This window comes from Coccinella septempunctata, chromosome 1 (assembly GCF_907165205.1).
Source record: "Coccinella septempunctata chromosome 1, icCocSept1.1, whole genome shotgun sequence".
In the NCBI taxonomy this organism is placed as follows: domain Eukaryota; kingdom Metazoa; phylum Arthropoda; class Insecta; order Coleoptera; family Coccinellidae; genus Coccinella; species Coccinella septempunctata.
Window position 1 is genome coordinate 69,013,219 of NC_058189.1, and position 14,417 is coordinate 69,027,635.

The 14,417-nt window shown below is 38.4% G+C and overlaps 1 protein-coding gene across 2 annotated transcripts in view; it reads left to right on the plus strand.

Moving 5' to 3' along the window:
* Positions 1 to 14,417, plus strand: part of LOC123310534 (GATA zinc finger domain-containing protein 14) — a 193,316-nt gene that overhangs the window by 68,087 nt on the left and 110,812 nt on the right. For both annotated transcript variants that reach the window (XM_044894044.1, XM_044894039.1), the window contains exon 3: positions 6,214 to 6,289. In XM_044894044.1, the coding sequence (XP_044749979.1) occupies positions 6,214 to 6,289 (76 nt within the window). The remainder of the gene's footprint in view (positions 1 to 6,213; positions 6,290 to 14,417) is intronic.

Genomic DNA, 14,417 nt, shown 5'->3' on the forward strand with positions numbered 1-14,417 from the left:
AACTCCGATATTTACACATACATATGTTCATAAAGAGATAAAAATTTCGAACGTCAAAGTCGACCTAATTAAAACGGGATGTGGTGGCAAAAAAAAGAATTTTGGTGTAGGTACGAGCGTGTGAACTCGAGTCTGAAATATTGGAAGCTTTTTATATACCCACAGTCCCTTATTCACTGCCATTCTATGGAATTATGAAAAAATATTGAACATCCGAAATTTCTATAGAAAAAAACATAATAGCAGTCTTTTTAACTGGCAAAAACTCGCGATGGTAAAAAATTAAAATGGCAATCTACAGACTCACACTTTAGCTCCTCATCATTGAAATTTTTTAGCATTGTTTTCCCTCGAAAAAAGTCTTCGAACATGACCAAATGCATGATTTTTCGTACGCCACCTATAAGCAGATTGCAAATGACTCGTTCTGAATAATTATTCATGCTAAGGGATGAATATTTATACGCTTGTCCCCCAAGCCTCTTGGGATTTTGATAGTGCCGTTTGACATTTAATTTTTCAAATGGACTAATGAAGGATCAATAGGCAATTCGAAGTTGATGGAACGGAACTCCTGTAGGAATTGAAACGGGGATCGACATAAATGACACAAATTCGGTTAATTCTCATCTGATGGGGATACTTTTTAATTTTTGAACATCAAATTACTCGAAAACGGCGCATCATACGAGAAAATGTGGGGAATACTTTTATTTCACAAAACGTTCAGATATTCATTATTAGTATCCAACTTAGTTTCAAAAGTTGGGTTCTTTGAATTTTTGGTACTTTTATGGTACGTAATGGTCTAAATGAGAAAACTGGAAGACGCGCGTGATATCTTGTGTTCGAAAAAGATTAATCAAATGAGTGAAAAACTATATTCCGAAATTCATTTCATTCGATCGAAACGTTTTTGAGTTAAAACTAAAAATAACATTTTTTTATGGTTTATTAAGAGCCTGTATCTTTCAAACCCAGCCGATTCGGAAAAAATGGTAAGGGAAAAAATGTTTCTCTGGACCTCAAGAATCCACTGTTGAAATATATGTACTAGTCAAAAACTCACCCTGTAGTTTTCATCTATTCGTACAAGCCATCTCAGCAAAATAGATCTTAGGTTGTGGTGCACTATCAACCCTTTAACTATCAACTCAGAAAACACTAGACGCATCCTAGACATAGAAGAAATCATCCAGCATTCGAACCTTGAACCTTTTTTAAAAATTCCACGTCCTTAGATCTTTAGCCATGAGGACGTGTCCAACTAGGGCGCTTGAGATCATCACAGACCTCACACCTCTACATCTAGTGATTGATAGGGTAGCTCATGAGGCCATCCTCAGATTATCTAAGGAAGGAACAGGTAACGAGAGAATCAAGAGTCAGAGAGTTTGGTCCTCCCTGAACGACTACATCTCATCTGCAAACCTTCCTAGTGACTTAATGATCAAGAAAGTAAGCATTGAGAAAAATTTCAGTACAATGCTAAGTAAAAGAAGAGATTGGGAACGGGAGTACACCGCCTACAATCTTGAAGAAAATACATTAAAATGGTATACAGATGGTTCTAAAACCGCTACAGGAGCTGGCGCTGGGATTTATGGGCCAAGTACCAAGTGTGCACTATCGTTAGGCTCCTGTACAAGCGTCCTTCAAACGGAAATACTGGCAATCGAAAGATGCCTAGATGTAAATCTAGAAAGAAACTATCAGAAGTGTGATATAGCTATTCATTCACTGAGCTCCTATGTCATTGATTCAAAGCTGATTTGGGAGTGCCGGAATAAACTCAATGATGTAGGCAAGAAGAATAAGGTCTCTTTAATCTGGGTTCCCGGTCACTCGGGAATCGTAGGAAACGAGAAGGCCAATACACTTGCCAGAGAGAGCGCACAAACGCCACTCACTGGCCCAGAACCCTTCTGTAGTATAGGAAAATGCACCTACAAGAAGGAGTTTATGGAGAAGGAGAAAGCCGTAAGGGAAAAACTCTGGCGGAATCTCCCAGGAATGGATCACTCCAAAAAGTTCCTTCGGAACTTTGAAACTGCTAGATCCAAAAAATATCTGGATCTCAGTAAGAACCAACTACGCCTACTCACTGGCTTTCTCACAGGACATTGTCGCCTAAAGAAGCATCTGTTGAGAATGGGTTTGTCGGACACTGACGAGTGTAGATTCTGTGGGGAGGAGGAGGAAACTCCTATTCACCTGGTTATGGAATGCCTTGCCATTGCAAGCCAAAGGAAAGAGTGCTTTGGACGAGAAACTTGTAGGAGTGGGGAATTATCCTCGTTGAAGCCGTCCCAGATACTGGATTTCATCCGATCTCTGGATCTGGAAGGCGAGCTGTAAAGGGCGCGATGAAAACAGCTCTGTTAGGGGGCACAATAGACCTTAAGGTCGTAGTGAACTGTAACCCCTTCTCACTATACTATATACTATACTAGCTCTTTTCATACGAAAAAATATTTGACGATTCCTAATCACTTAAGAATCAAGAAACACTTCGCGTGGGAGCCACAAAATGAAGCGAAAATCACGAAATAAATCCGTATCGTTTGTGGTGTCAGTGGTGCTCTACATTCCAATCGAATTCCCCTTCGCGCCAACCCTGTTTCCACAAGCACTCTCCAAAACAACCCCATTGTAACGAGAACCAGATAAAAACTCAACCCCGCATCCTTTGCCTGTTTTCTTTCCGCGGTTTACGTCCCTGCACCGAACGTAAATCCTCATAAATTCGGTAATCCACTTCGCTGGTTAATTAAAATCCGAAAGTAGGCCAGGATAGCCGTCAGATCGGCCAAGATTTGGTATTGAGATGAGTGGTTAAAGATACCCCGAGTACATATTTTCGGTTGGAGCGTCAGGACCATTTGCATGTAAACGAGGCGCTTGCATTTAAACGGGATTTTAGGAAAAGAGTGCATTCAGGAAATTGGCACCGATCTGGTAATTCGGCTGAATTGGCTTGGAAACGCTGGTGCCACTGCTGGAGTCTCTAAAATGGAGGATTGAAATCTTGTGAAATTAAGAATAGTCTTTGAATTAAATTAATTAAACGGAATTTAACAACCTCGGAGGGAAAATTAGGTGCTGCAAGAATAAGAAAGAGAAAGGTTATCTATTCCGCGAGCATTTTTTTGAACATAATCTTCGAAAAAGCGTCAGAAAATGGACAATCTCAGCCTCTATCTAGAGTTCGCGACTTCAAAAATGTATCCGCTGCTTAGGTTGTGCAACTGGTTGCCAAATTTGACGCTATTGGTTCAGTCGGAAACAAAAATAGGGTGCATGAAAGAGACGAAGCGAGGGACGTGGCTCTCTTAGGTCATGTAGCAATGGATCCGACCTTTAGTACTAGGAAATTGCCCGATGTATCTGGTTTTAAACGCACAACAATCATGAGAATCCTTAAACAACATAAATTCCATCCTCATGAGAAACGATTGGTTCAGGAACTGAATAAAGCCTTTTTTTATACCAGAAAATCTCATAGGCCAATTTCATTTAGACCTATTGGAGAACGCTATTTATCCAACCCTCGTACAAGTATTGGAGAATGCAGAAAACCTTCGAAAGATCATTTTCTAACGAGATGACTGTATTTCAAATATAAGACCATTTTTGCCGAGAATTATCAATAAATCCGAAACGGGTAATCTGGGACCCATATAAGTGTATATACAGGGTGTATTTGAAGGTTAGACATTTTTCAACAGAAGGTAGAACTGGTCAAAATGAAGCGTTCCACCAAAAATCACCTATACAGAACTTTCAAAATGACATAATCAATAAATCATTGAGAATGATCACTGAAATAGATCCCCATACGATCCTAGACCGTTTTTTAGCTGAATTATCGCAAAGCAGTGGGAAAAAACTTATCTCCTGATTCGACCATGTGGTTTCGTTTAGGATATTGGCTCGTTCGATATTTACGTGGTAATGAAAATGGAAACTTAGGATTGCCGAATTATTATTTTTAAGTAACTTACACGATTTTATGAAATGGCTCATTTCGATACCAACTGACAGAAGAGACTTAGGGCACAAGTGTAAAAAATAGAATAATACTTCAAAACCTCACCAATAAAATTCGTATAAATTATTCACGAATTTTTTCACAATGGGCATCACAATCTTCTTGTTCGAACATTCCAACAATCGTCGTAAAAATGGGATAAAATGGGGAAACATCATAGCACTTTTCCAACATAACTACCATAAAGCGCTTTCAAGAAACTGCCTCGATTTTCAAATTTTTTTTTCACCCTAAATTGCCTGATACAACAATTATGATTCTCTTAAAAGTGACTTGATGGATCTAATCCGATGAACTTGTTACTTAACCATTCATTGTCCAGCCAAATGTTCATGTTCTGTTTCGTTTTTGCAATGCCGGAGTCACCTTCCACAGTCCCGTACTTGAAATTCAATGAAATTTTGTCGAACTTCTAGGGGTTGTATCTCAGCCATCTTGGATATTTTATATAGACAATTTTTGGTTAAACGACTTATTTTGATGAGTACTACCTACTGTCAAAAAGAAGTCAACACAAATGGATTAGTCATATAGTATCAATGAATTTTCGAAGAATGATTCATCCAGAAAAACTTTTACTTGACAAATTGTCAATGAAGTGTCAGAAGTTTTTTGAATTTCTTCCCCGTTTTTTTTCAATTTTCTACTGAATAACCACCGCTATATCTATGGGAGATAATTCCCCAACATAAGGGTCCTGTAGCGTTCCTCGAACAACTGAAGAACAGAAGAATCATCACTTGGAAGACTGGACCTGGTCGAAAGACCCTCCCAGTCAAAAGCAAGATTTGGCTGTTATTAATTTGAGTACTGAAGGCATTTCTAACGACGAGGGTGATCCTCCACCAAGATTAGCAGAAGATTTTTGACGTAGAGATGATATTCCTCCCAGTGCAATTGAAGGACAAGTTATGTACCTATGATTATTTCCTTTTTCTTCAGTCATCATCAAGTCTTCGAATAAGTTTTGATGAAAGCTTTATTATTAACTTTTTTTCTCGTTTTCTGCTCTGTTTCTTTGTTTCAGATATTATTTCGAAAGGGGAGAGGATAAAGAAATTTTATATCGATGGAAAAGAAGCCCTTCAGTTTTAAAAGCTTATTCTGTAAATAAATTTGACATCACTACACTACTCACGGGGTTTTTTACTGAGATTTTTCCCTAAGCTCTTGTATCATACTCCAAATTGTATGGTACCCCGTTACACTAACCTTTGCTAAAACTCATACATATGCTTTATTGTTTGATACCTAAAAATGTATACTTGACAATTTTCTGGTAGCTCCCATAGTTTCGCATATTGGGTGTAGGGTCTTTTTCTGGCGGACACCCTGTACATAGACGTAACACCAAGTTAATCTGAGGAAATATCCCCTTGCACTTACATCACAATAGGCGAGGGCAGAAACGTTTGCCAACCTTGTAAATTCTCAACAAAACGCTTACAATAGATAAATACGTTTTTTTTTAATTCTATTTTGTTTCCAGGTTTGAATAGGTACTATGATAGATGAAAATATACTGGTAAAGGTAGATCAATCAGTGAAGCCAAGTTTAATTGAAAAATCGAAATTCCTGGCTAATAGTGGTTGAATAAAATTGTTTTTTTTTTGAATAAGTGAAAATATATATGTGAAGTTAATGAATTGTCAATTGGTGTCGCCCACATATGTCCATCATATCGACCAAAAATGCTCAGACCCAAATTAGTTTTTGCCTAAAGGTAAAAGTTCGCCCCTGTCGCTGCAAAGCCCGACGCTGGCAGTCGGCCGTCGGGACGCTAGGCGTCGACTTTTCGAAATGAACTCGATGTGTCGTCTGCTAAGTTTTAACAAGCCGAGATTCGCTCAACTTTTCCAAACACAATATTGATGTTTATCGTATAAACCGTATAAGTTGCAATATCTGCCTTATCGTCGAACTTTTCCAGCAAACTTTTTCTCGTCTCTTCCGGGTTATCTTCGGATATGGCAGTCCGGGAGTTGTTATGATATCCAGATTTTTTTCGGACATGATTCGATCATTGTTTTTCCTATTGGTCTTTCGTAAATGCGGTAGTAAACTCGTCCAAGTGTACTCGGTATGGGTTCTAGATTTCCATGGGATTATTTGGTTGACTGTTGGAAAGTTTGAGAGATTTACGTTCGTTTTTTTTTTCCAGAATATCCTGGATAAGTTCAATCCAGGAGCGAGGCAGATGATCAATGCAGGGAAGGCTTATTTGAAGGCGTTGCATGGTGAGTAGGAATATTTTCATTCTAGGTACAAAAAAAGAAACTATAAACTATCAAAGACACTTCTTAACTGTCTTTCACACTGATAGAAATTTGAATGGAAGACAATTTGAGGAAATACATGGAATATAGCCAACTAAACGGGCGATCCACAGAGATTTTCTTTATCTACTGATACAAAGAAATGGTTTTTTATTGAATTGAATTTCTTTAATTGGACAAAACCGTGGTTATAATCATCCTTCCGGCATCATTCATTGCTGTATACCGTTACCGGGAATAAATCTACAAAAAGAAGAAGAAAAAAAAATTACGAAAATACTCAAAAACAGAACTATCGGTGGGATCAAACTTATAATTTCTTAGGGCTACTTGCGACTGTGTGCCCTCCTGTGACTGAAGAGACCCAATTGTGATCTAAAGATACTGCCACACTCCGGGCATGGATAGTCACCAACTAGATCTGGCCGCCGCTGTATTCTTCTCGAGTCTCTATTATAACTGTGGACCAAAGACCTCCACTGTGATCTGTCTAACGCTAGTTGTTCCCAGTTATGTTTGGCATTAACTGATTTTAGGGATTGATGCAGTATATCCTTGAACCGCTTATATTGACCTCTTGGTTTTCGAGCACCCTTTGTGAATTCGCCATACAGAGCTATTTTGGGGAGTCTTGTGTATTGCATACTCAGAATGTGGCCGCTCCATCTGAGTCGGGCCCTCGTTACTTGAATTTCAATTGTTGTACAACTCGCGCGTTGCAAGACTTCTGCATTCGAAACTTTGTAGAACCATCTGATGTGCATTATTTGTCTTAGATGACGTTGTTGCGTTTGTTCAAGCTGTATAATTTGTCGCCTGTAGGGCGTCCAGCTTTCGCTTCCGTGAAGAAGCGTAGGGAGGACCACTGCCTTGTAAACAACTGTCTTGGTCATCAGATTGAGGTCGTGATTTTGAAACACTCTATCCTGTAGCTTCCAGAATGCCCGTGATGCCGAATTGATACGGTTTTGTATTTCCGTGTCGAGGTTAGCCCTAGTATTTATGAAGCTTCCCAAGTATTTGAACTGCTCGACCTGTTCTAGAGTTTCATCCTCCAGGCTGATATCTGTTTGAAGGCTATCTGGCAGACTTACCAAGATTTTGGTTTTGTCAATATTGAGCCTAAGGCCTAAAGCTTCGTATATATGTTTATAGGTGTCCAGCATAATCTCTAGATCCTCTGTGCTGCTAGCGATAAGTGCGCAGTCGTCTGCATATTGAAATTCCGTGATAAACTTTGTACGGGTTTTTGCTCTGAGGCGCTTCAGGTTGAACAGGCCTCCATCAAATCTGAATCTCAATCCAACACCTCTTACAGGCATACTCATGTCAGCAATTATCGAGACAGCTATGGCGAAAATATTGAACAGTAAAGGCGCTAACACGCAGCCTTGTTTTATTCCAGAGTTGATTAAGAAATGGTCGTTTGTAGAGCCATTTGCTGTATTCTAGCGCTGTTGTTTGTGTGAAGGCTTTTATATACCTACTGCTAAGAATTTTTCGGGTACTCCAAGGCTTCCCATGATTTTCCATAGCGCTGTCCGATCCACCGAGTCGAAGGCCTTACTTAAATCGATGTAGGCTGTATCCTTGATTGTTGTTTACGGGCCTTCTTTTGCAGCTGTAGCAGTGTTAAAATTAGGTCCACCGTACCTCGATTGGGTTGAAAGCCGCACTGGGATTCAGGTAATAGCTTTTCTAAGAGTGGAATCAGCCGATTAGCCATAATTAGCATGTGCATGAGATACAGTTTGAGCAGAAGTTAGCATAACGGGGTACCATACAATTTTGCGTATGGTACAAGAGCTTAGGGAAAAATCACAATAAAAAACTCTTCCTCCCCATGGATGATGCAAACTGTTTACAAAATGAGATCAGCCCTATCAAATAGAAATCCGAATATTATGTCACAGCAGTTGATACAACCCGGAATAATACGTATGTTATTAAAGCCAATTACGAAGCGACTAACAACGGTCCATATTTCAGCAAGCTAAACGCATAATGGCGCACTAGATATTAATTAAGCCTACAAGTTACGCTTAATTCCGCAATTTTGAGTAATAAACCATACCCAGTCGGTAATTAACAGTTTCGAGTTGGATCTATAGCTGTGCGGTGATAATTTCTATCATTCAATTCGCCTGCGACTTCGTTTGTACTCAATTAGGGATGGACTGAATCAAATGTGGAAAATTTCTGAGATATCAGTGGAAAATCAATATAATATCATGATAAAATGCGCTTGATGATAGTAAATTCCAAATATTCATCGATAATGAGCATGATTTCGCTGATATACTGGCCCTTTTGTTTGAACAGAAGGTAGAACTGGTCATAATGAAGCGTTTCATCCAAAATCACCTACACAAAACTTTCAAAAAGACAAAGTTGAAAAAACAATTGAAAATTATTACTGAAATAGATCTTAATACGACCTTAGACCGTTTGTTAGCTGAATTATCGCAATGCAGTGGGAAAAAACTTATTTCCTGATTCGACCATGTGGTTTTTTTTAGGATATTGGCTCGTTTGATATTTACGTGGCAATGAAAATGGAAACTTAGGATTGCCGAATTGTTCTCTTTATTTTTTAGTAATTAACACGATTCTATGAAATGGCTCATTTCAATAACAACTGACAGAAGAGACTTAGGACACAAGTGTGAAAAATAGAATAATAGTCTCTACCAATAAAATTCGTCTAAATTAATTACGAATTTTTTCACAATGGACATCAAAATCTTCTTGTTCGAACATTCCAACAATCGTCGTAAAAATGGGATGAAATGGGAAAACATCATAGTACTTTTCAACATAACTAACATAAGCTCATTCAAGAAACTTCCTCTATTTTCTAAATTTTTTCAGCCTAAATTGCACGTACAACAATACTAATTCTCTCAAAAGTGACCTGATGCATCTAATCTGACGAACTTGGTACTGAACCATTCATTGTCCAGCCATATGTTTATGTTTTGTTTCGTTTTTTGCGATGCCAGAGTCACCTTCCACAGTTCCGTACTTGAAATTCAATGAAATTTTGTCGAACTTTTAGGGGTTGTACCTTCTGTCGAAAAAAAAAGCATAACTTTTGAAAACACGATGTAGATATAACAAAAACAAATACAACTATGGTAACCCAGAGGGTGTAAAAAAAGTTCCAGGGAAAAAATCAAATACGAAATATTTTCGCATCCCAAGATTTCACGCTTAAAAATATTCAACCCACAACATTCATTCCAGAACAAATGCACTCGGATCCAACCACCAAATATTGAATCGCCAGTTCTATGTCACATTTCGTTAATTGACCTGTCAGATCTAGCTGTCCGATTTCACTTTTATTTTAATTATTTGTCACTTTAATTTCGCGGTACGATGAGCAAATTATCCGCCGCCGTCCCTGTACACCCTTTTTCGCACCGCTAAAATCCATTATGTTGTGGAATAATTAAAAAATTTCCACGGCTCGGCTACGTGGAAATCCAGGCTATATCATGCGGTGTAAGTGGATTTCGGAACGTTGCTGGAAAATTCTTTCATTTCTCATAATTATTTTTCATCAATTGTATCAGTAGTTAGAAGGAATAAGAATAAAGAAAGTACACTTCAAAAACGAAGTATCTTATATTCAACTTATTCTGAATTGAGTAAGTGGAGGTGTAGCTACCTCCGCAAAGAGATCAAACATGAATAAGTTTACCTCATCTCTACTCCATTTACCAAAAAACTGACTTCAATTTCCATCCACATGCAACTGCGACATCTAAAGATGCCTGTATCCTCAAAGGATCAAATTAAATACGCATGAGAGCACAATATGAATTTCCCTATTGGATCTCCCTCGAAATTTTACAAATATCGATGCATTCCTTCGACGAAACAAAAAATACATTCCTCATGTCCGATATGCCGGAAAGACGAATTTTTTTTTAACGGTGGTCCTGCATGCTCTAGAGAGTGGAACCCTACCTTATTTAACGCTTCGTTGGCCGTGTCGATTGAAATCACTTCGAATTTTTTTCGGTCAGGGGCGTGTTGAAGAGGGTTGAGTGGACTTCCGCGATGAATGAGAACGGAAAAACTGTTGAGACGTGTATTTAGGAAATGGAAAGTATAATGGAAATGTCCTATGTCGGAAATCATAAGTGCGATGAAAAGTAATAAGTCACCAGGTCTAGATGGCGTTTCAGCGGAGATATTCAAAGCCCTGGATGAACACATTGTCAAAAGTCTCTTAACACATTCCGCAAGATTTGGAAACAAGGAGATGTGCCACAAGGCTTCAGATACGCTTTAGTTATCAACCACTATAAGAACAAAGGCGATACGTCAAATTGCAACAATTACTGAAGCATATCGTTGCTTAGTGTGGCCGGTAAAATTCTCTCGAAGATTATAATTATTGTTTGATGTATAGAATTTTAAGGCTCTATATCATAGAATGGACAGTATATAAGTTTAAGTATTGACCCATTCTTTGTAGTCGGTCTATATACTTAATCGAATCTTTCCTCTACTACATAGCCGTTCAAATTTCCTCAATTTTCTCTCAATAGAACAATGCCATACGTACAATCACTCAGTCGTTCCAGTGAGAGCCCAAACAAAAAAATCCATCCCAAAAAGTGCCCGATCATTTCCTGCCCCTCCAACTATTTACTTTTCAATTGTGGAGGAGAAATAAAAGCGCAGCCATTGAGGACGGGGCCTTCCGTCCAAAGAAAGAAACCCGATTGTTTATCTAATTCGATCTTGTTGGGAAGAACAGACTCTATAAGGCAGTTTCACTTTGAGTTTTTGCGAGAATGTAGCGAATCTAATTCAATGAAGTAGATTGCGCGAGGTGCTTCAGCGTTAGGAGGGCTTCCTTCCGTCTGAATCTGATAATAAAGTGTCACATAAAATGTGAGTGGAGCAGAAAGGTTGCGGTTTGAATTGGAAGTCCCTAACTGATCCTGGAATTCACGAGAATGTATTGATATCTAGTTAGCCTAGAACAATTCCATGCATAAAAAAATATTGCGTTACCATGGCAACGAACAATAACTCATTAGAAGTGTCAGTGTGAAGTTTGAGGTCAGAGAAGTAAATCAGAGTTACGCAATAAATTGAAAGAAAGAAGATGTATAAGGAAATTGTGAAAATCGAAAAATTGCAGTATCGAGCCATCATCAAGTACCTGTATTTCAAAGGGTTAAGAGGTTAGCAGATATACGAAGATAGGCTCAATACCATCGGTGACCAATGTCCTTTGTATGCGACCGTGAAAAATTGGACTGCAAGCTTCAAAAAAGGTAAATTTTCCATTGAAGATGATGACCGATCAGGAAGGCCAGTTTCTGTGTCAGTCCCTGAAAATATCGTTGCAGTTCATGACATGATTTTAACAGACCGTCGAATTGGACTAAAACGGATATCTGAAGTACTGAATATTTTATACGAACGCGTTCATTATATAGTTCACGTCAAATTGACATGAGAAAAATTGCTGCAAAATGGATCCCCAAATGTTTGAATGTTGACCAAGAGCGTGCAAGGGTAGAAGCATCGCGTTCGATCTGTGCTTGATTTGAAAACGATGTAGACTTCTTAAACCGAATTGTTACTATGGATGAGACTTGGGGTACATTTCTACGATTCAGAAACACAGCAACAATCGATGGAATGGCGACACTCTGGTTCTCCAAGACCTAAGAAGTTTCGTGTCCAAAAATATGCTGGAAAAGTTCTTGCTTCAGTTTTTTGGGATTGCCATGGAGTACCTAATCATGATTGATTTTTGGATAAGGGTGGAACAATAACCTGAGATTACTATGACTATTACTATTACTATGACATTACTGACCACTCTACGGGAAAAAATTATAGAGAAAAGACGCGGAAAGCTATCCAAAGGTGTTTTGTTTTAGCAGGACAACGCCCCTGCACACAAGTCTCATGTTGTCATGCACAATATTTGTGATTTAGGGTTTTAATTACTAGAACACCTTCCTTATCTTCCAGATTTGGCTCCATCCGACTATCTTCTCTTTCCTCAACTGAAACAATGTTTAAAATGTCGTAAATTTTCTTCCAGCGAATAGGTAATAAGAGCTGTGTAGGTCTGGTTTACAGAGCAAGATGAAAAATTACTTTTGGAAGGTCTAGAGACGTTGCAGGTTCGCTGTAATGAATGTATCCAATGAACAGGACAATATGTTGAGTAATAAAATATTTCGACATTGAAATTTTGTTTGGTTCTCTAGTTGGCTAAGAATTTTTCAATATATCCTCGAATTTAATGAATGGCAGAAACTCTATTAGATATCTAGCAGAAGAATCGGTGCTTGCGTGATGCACTGCAGCAGTTACCCACCTGAGAAGTGGTCGATTCAATAGTATATCTCTGCTTGTACTATTTCTGAAGTATTCTCTAAATCCCAGTAGTCTCCCACGCAACATTCGTAGGAGAACCATCATAAGAAGGAACTTTACGAGTTTAGTGAATCAATAAACCGGCCATAAATGCGAGACATTTCGAATCCCTCCACTCCACTTCAACATACCCCCATTTCGTAAACTTTAGTGTTCGCGTTAGTCAAGAGGATGTAAAAAAAACTGTCGCTTCCGCGCCTAATAACGGAAGTAGAGGAGCCTTATATCCGGAAGTTTATACTCACCCTCCAAACCGTATTTATTTTATTCTTCGGACGTAAAATTTCGGGGTCGTTTTCCGAGCAGAATTTGAAACGTTCGCAGGCAACTAGTTTATCGGGCAGGATTATCTTATATTTTATATCTATATGTGTATCTGTTCGAAACGACCGGAGTCGTGACTCGTTCTGATCTAGGAGGGCCATTGGATGCTATTCAACTGTTCGAGAAATATGTATACAGTTGCCATCGTGATGTGTATGCGTGTTATTAGCAATGTAGAGGAAACAGTGAACATTGGTGCTTTATGGGGCATACGTACCACAATTCTACCAGAAATGATAAATCGAACTTGATTTTGGCTTGAATTTTGATGGGATGCTATCCTTCGTAAACCTCGATATATGTGTATTTTCTTTTGATATAGAGCATTACAATTTTGAACATCAAAAAACAATTTATTTGTTTCTCATTTGTAAACGTCAGTTTCCAAAAACACAATATTAATCAAGAAAGTTTATTTTATCAAGTCACTAACTTGTAACTAATACTACTAACTTGTTAGTAGTATTATTTACATTAAAAAATTTTGTTTTATCGTCATATATGTTGAAAATCATGGTACAATTGTTATTTCCAGTAACACAGATTTTTGATGATGAAAGAGTTGATACTGATGATGATGAACCATCTGTTGACTCAGAAACTGCTGAACTCGAGGACTGCAGAACATCTGTACTCTCCTTACTACCAAATAATTTGCTAGACATTTTGATTTTTTTGTTGACCGAATCATCGACATAACTCATCGCAATTTCGGTGCTCTTCCACCCTTCTGCACGCTTTAGTGCTAAAATATCTCCACCCGAATCCGCCACCATAGTGGCTCCAGTTCTGTGAAAAGAGTGGCCGGTGTATAACTGTGGGTCTTTTAAACCTAAATATTTCGCTATTTGTTTTGGGACACCACCAATAGGGTGCTGGCCAGCATTAAGGGAAATGCACTTTCCATGTCGGTATGTCAAAAAAAATCTTAGGCTTTCTGTTCTAGGAGGCCGAAGATTTACATATTTCCTGTATAACATGCAGGGCTTGAAGCTGCAGCCATTATCGGTTATGGTGAATCTTCTTGTTGTTAAATTTTTTGTTTGCTGCAATGTAACAATAACGTATTTTCCCATATCTTCTACATCATTCATGTTTAAGGAGAGAATTTCGTCACATCGACAATATCCAAAGATCCCAAATATTTTTACAATTTTCGCCAGCAACCACTGGTCATCAGGAGCATGTAAAAGAAATTGTTCAGCCCCTTCTTTACTTAATACCTTGGACTTTTTTGGCGTATAACGCTAATTTTTTCGTTTCAGAAACGCTATTACCTTTTGAAATCTGCAAATGACAACTAAACGTCATATTTTTCAATAAATTTTTTAAGGAAAACAAACCT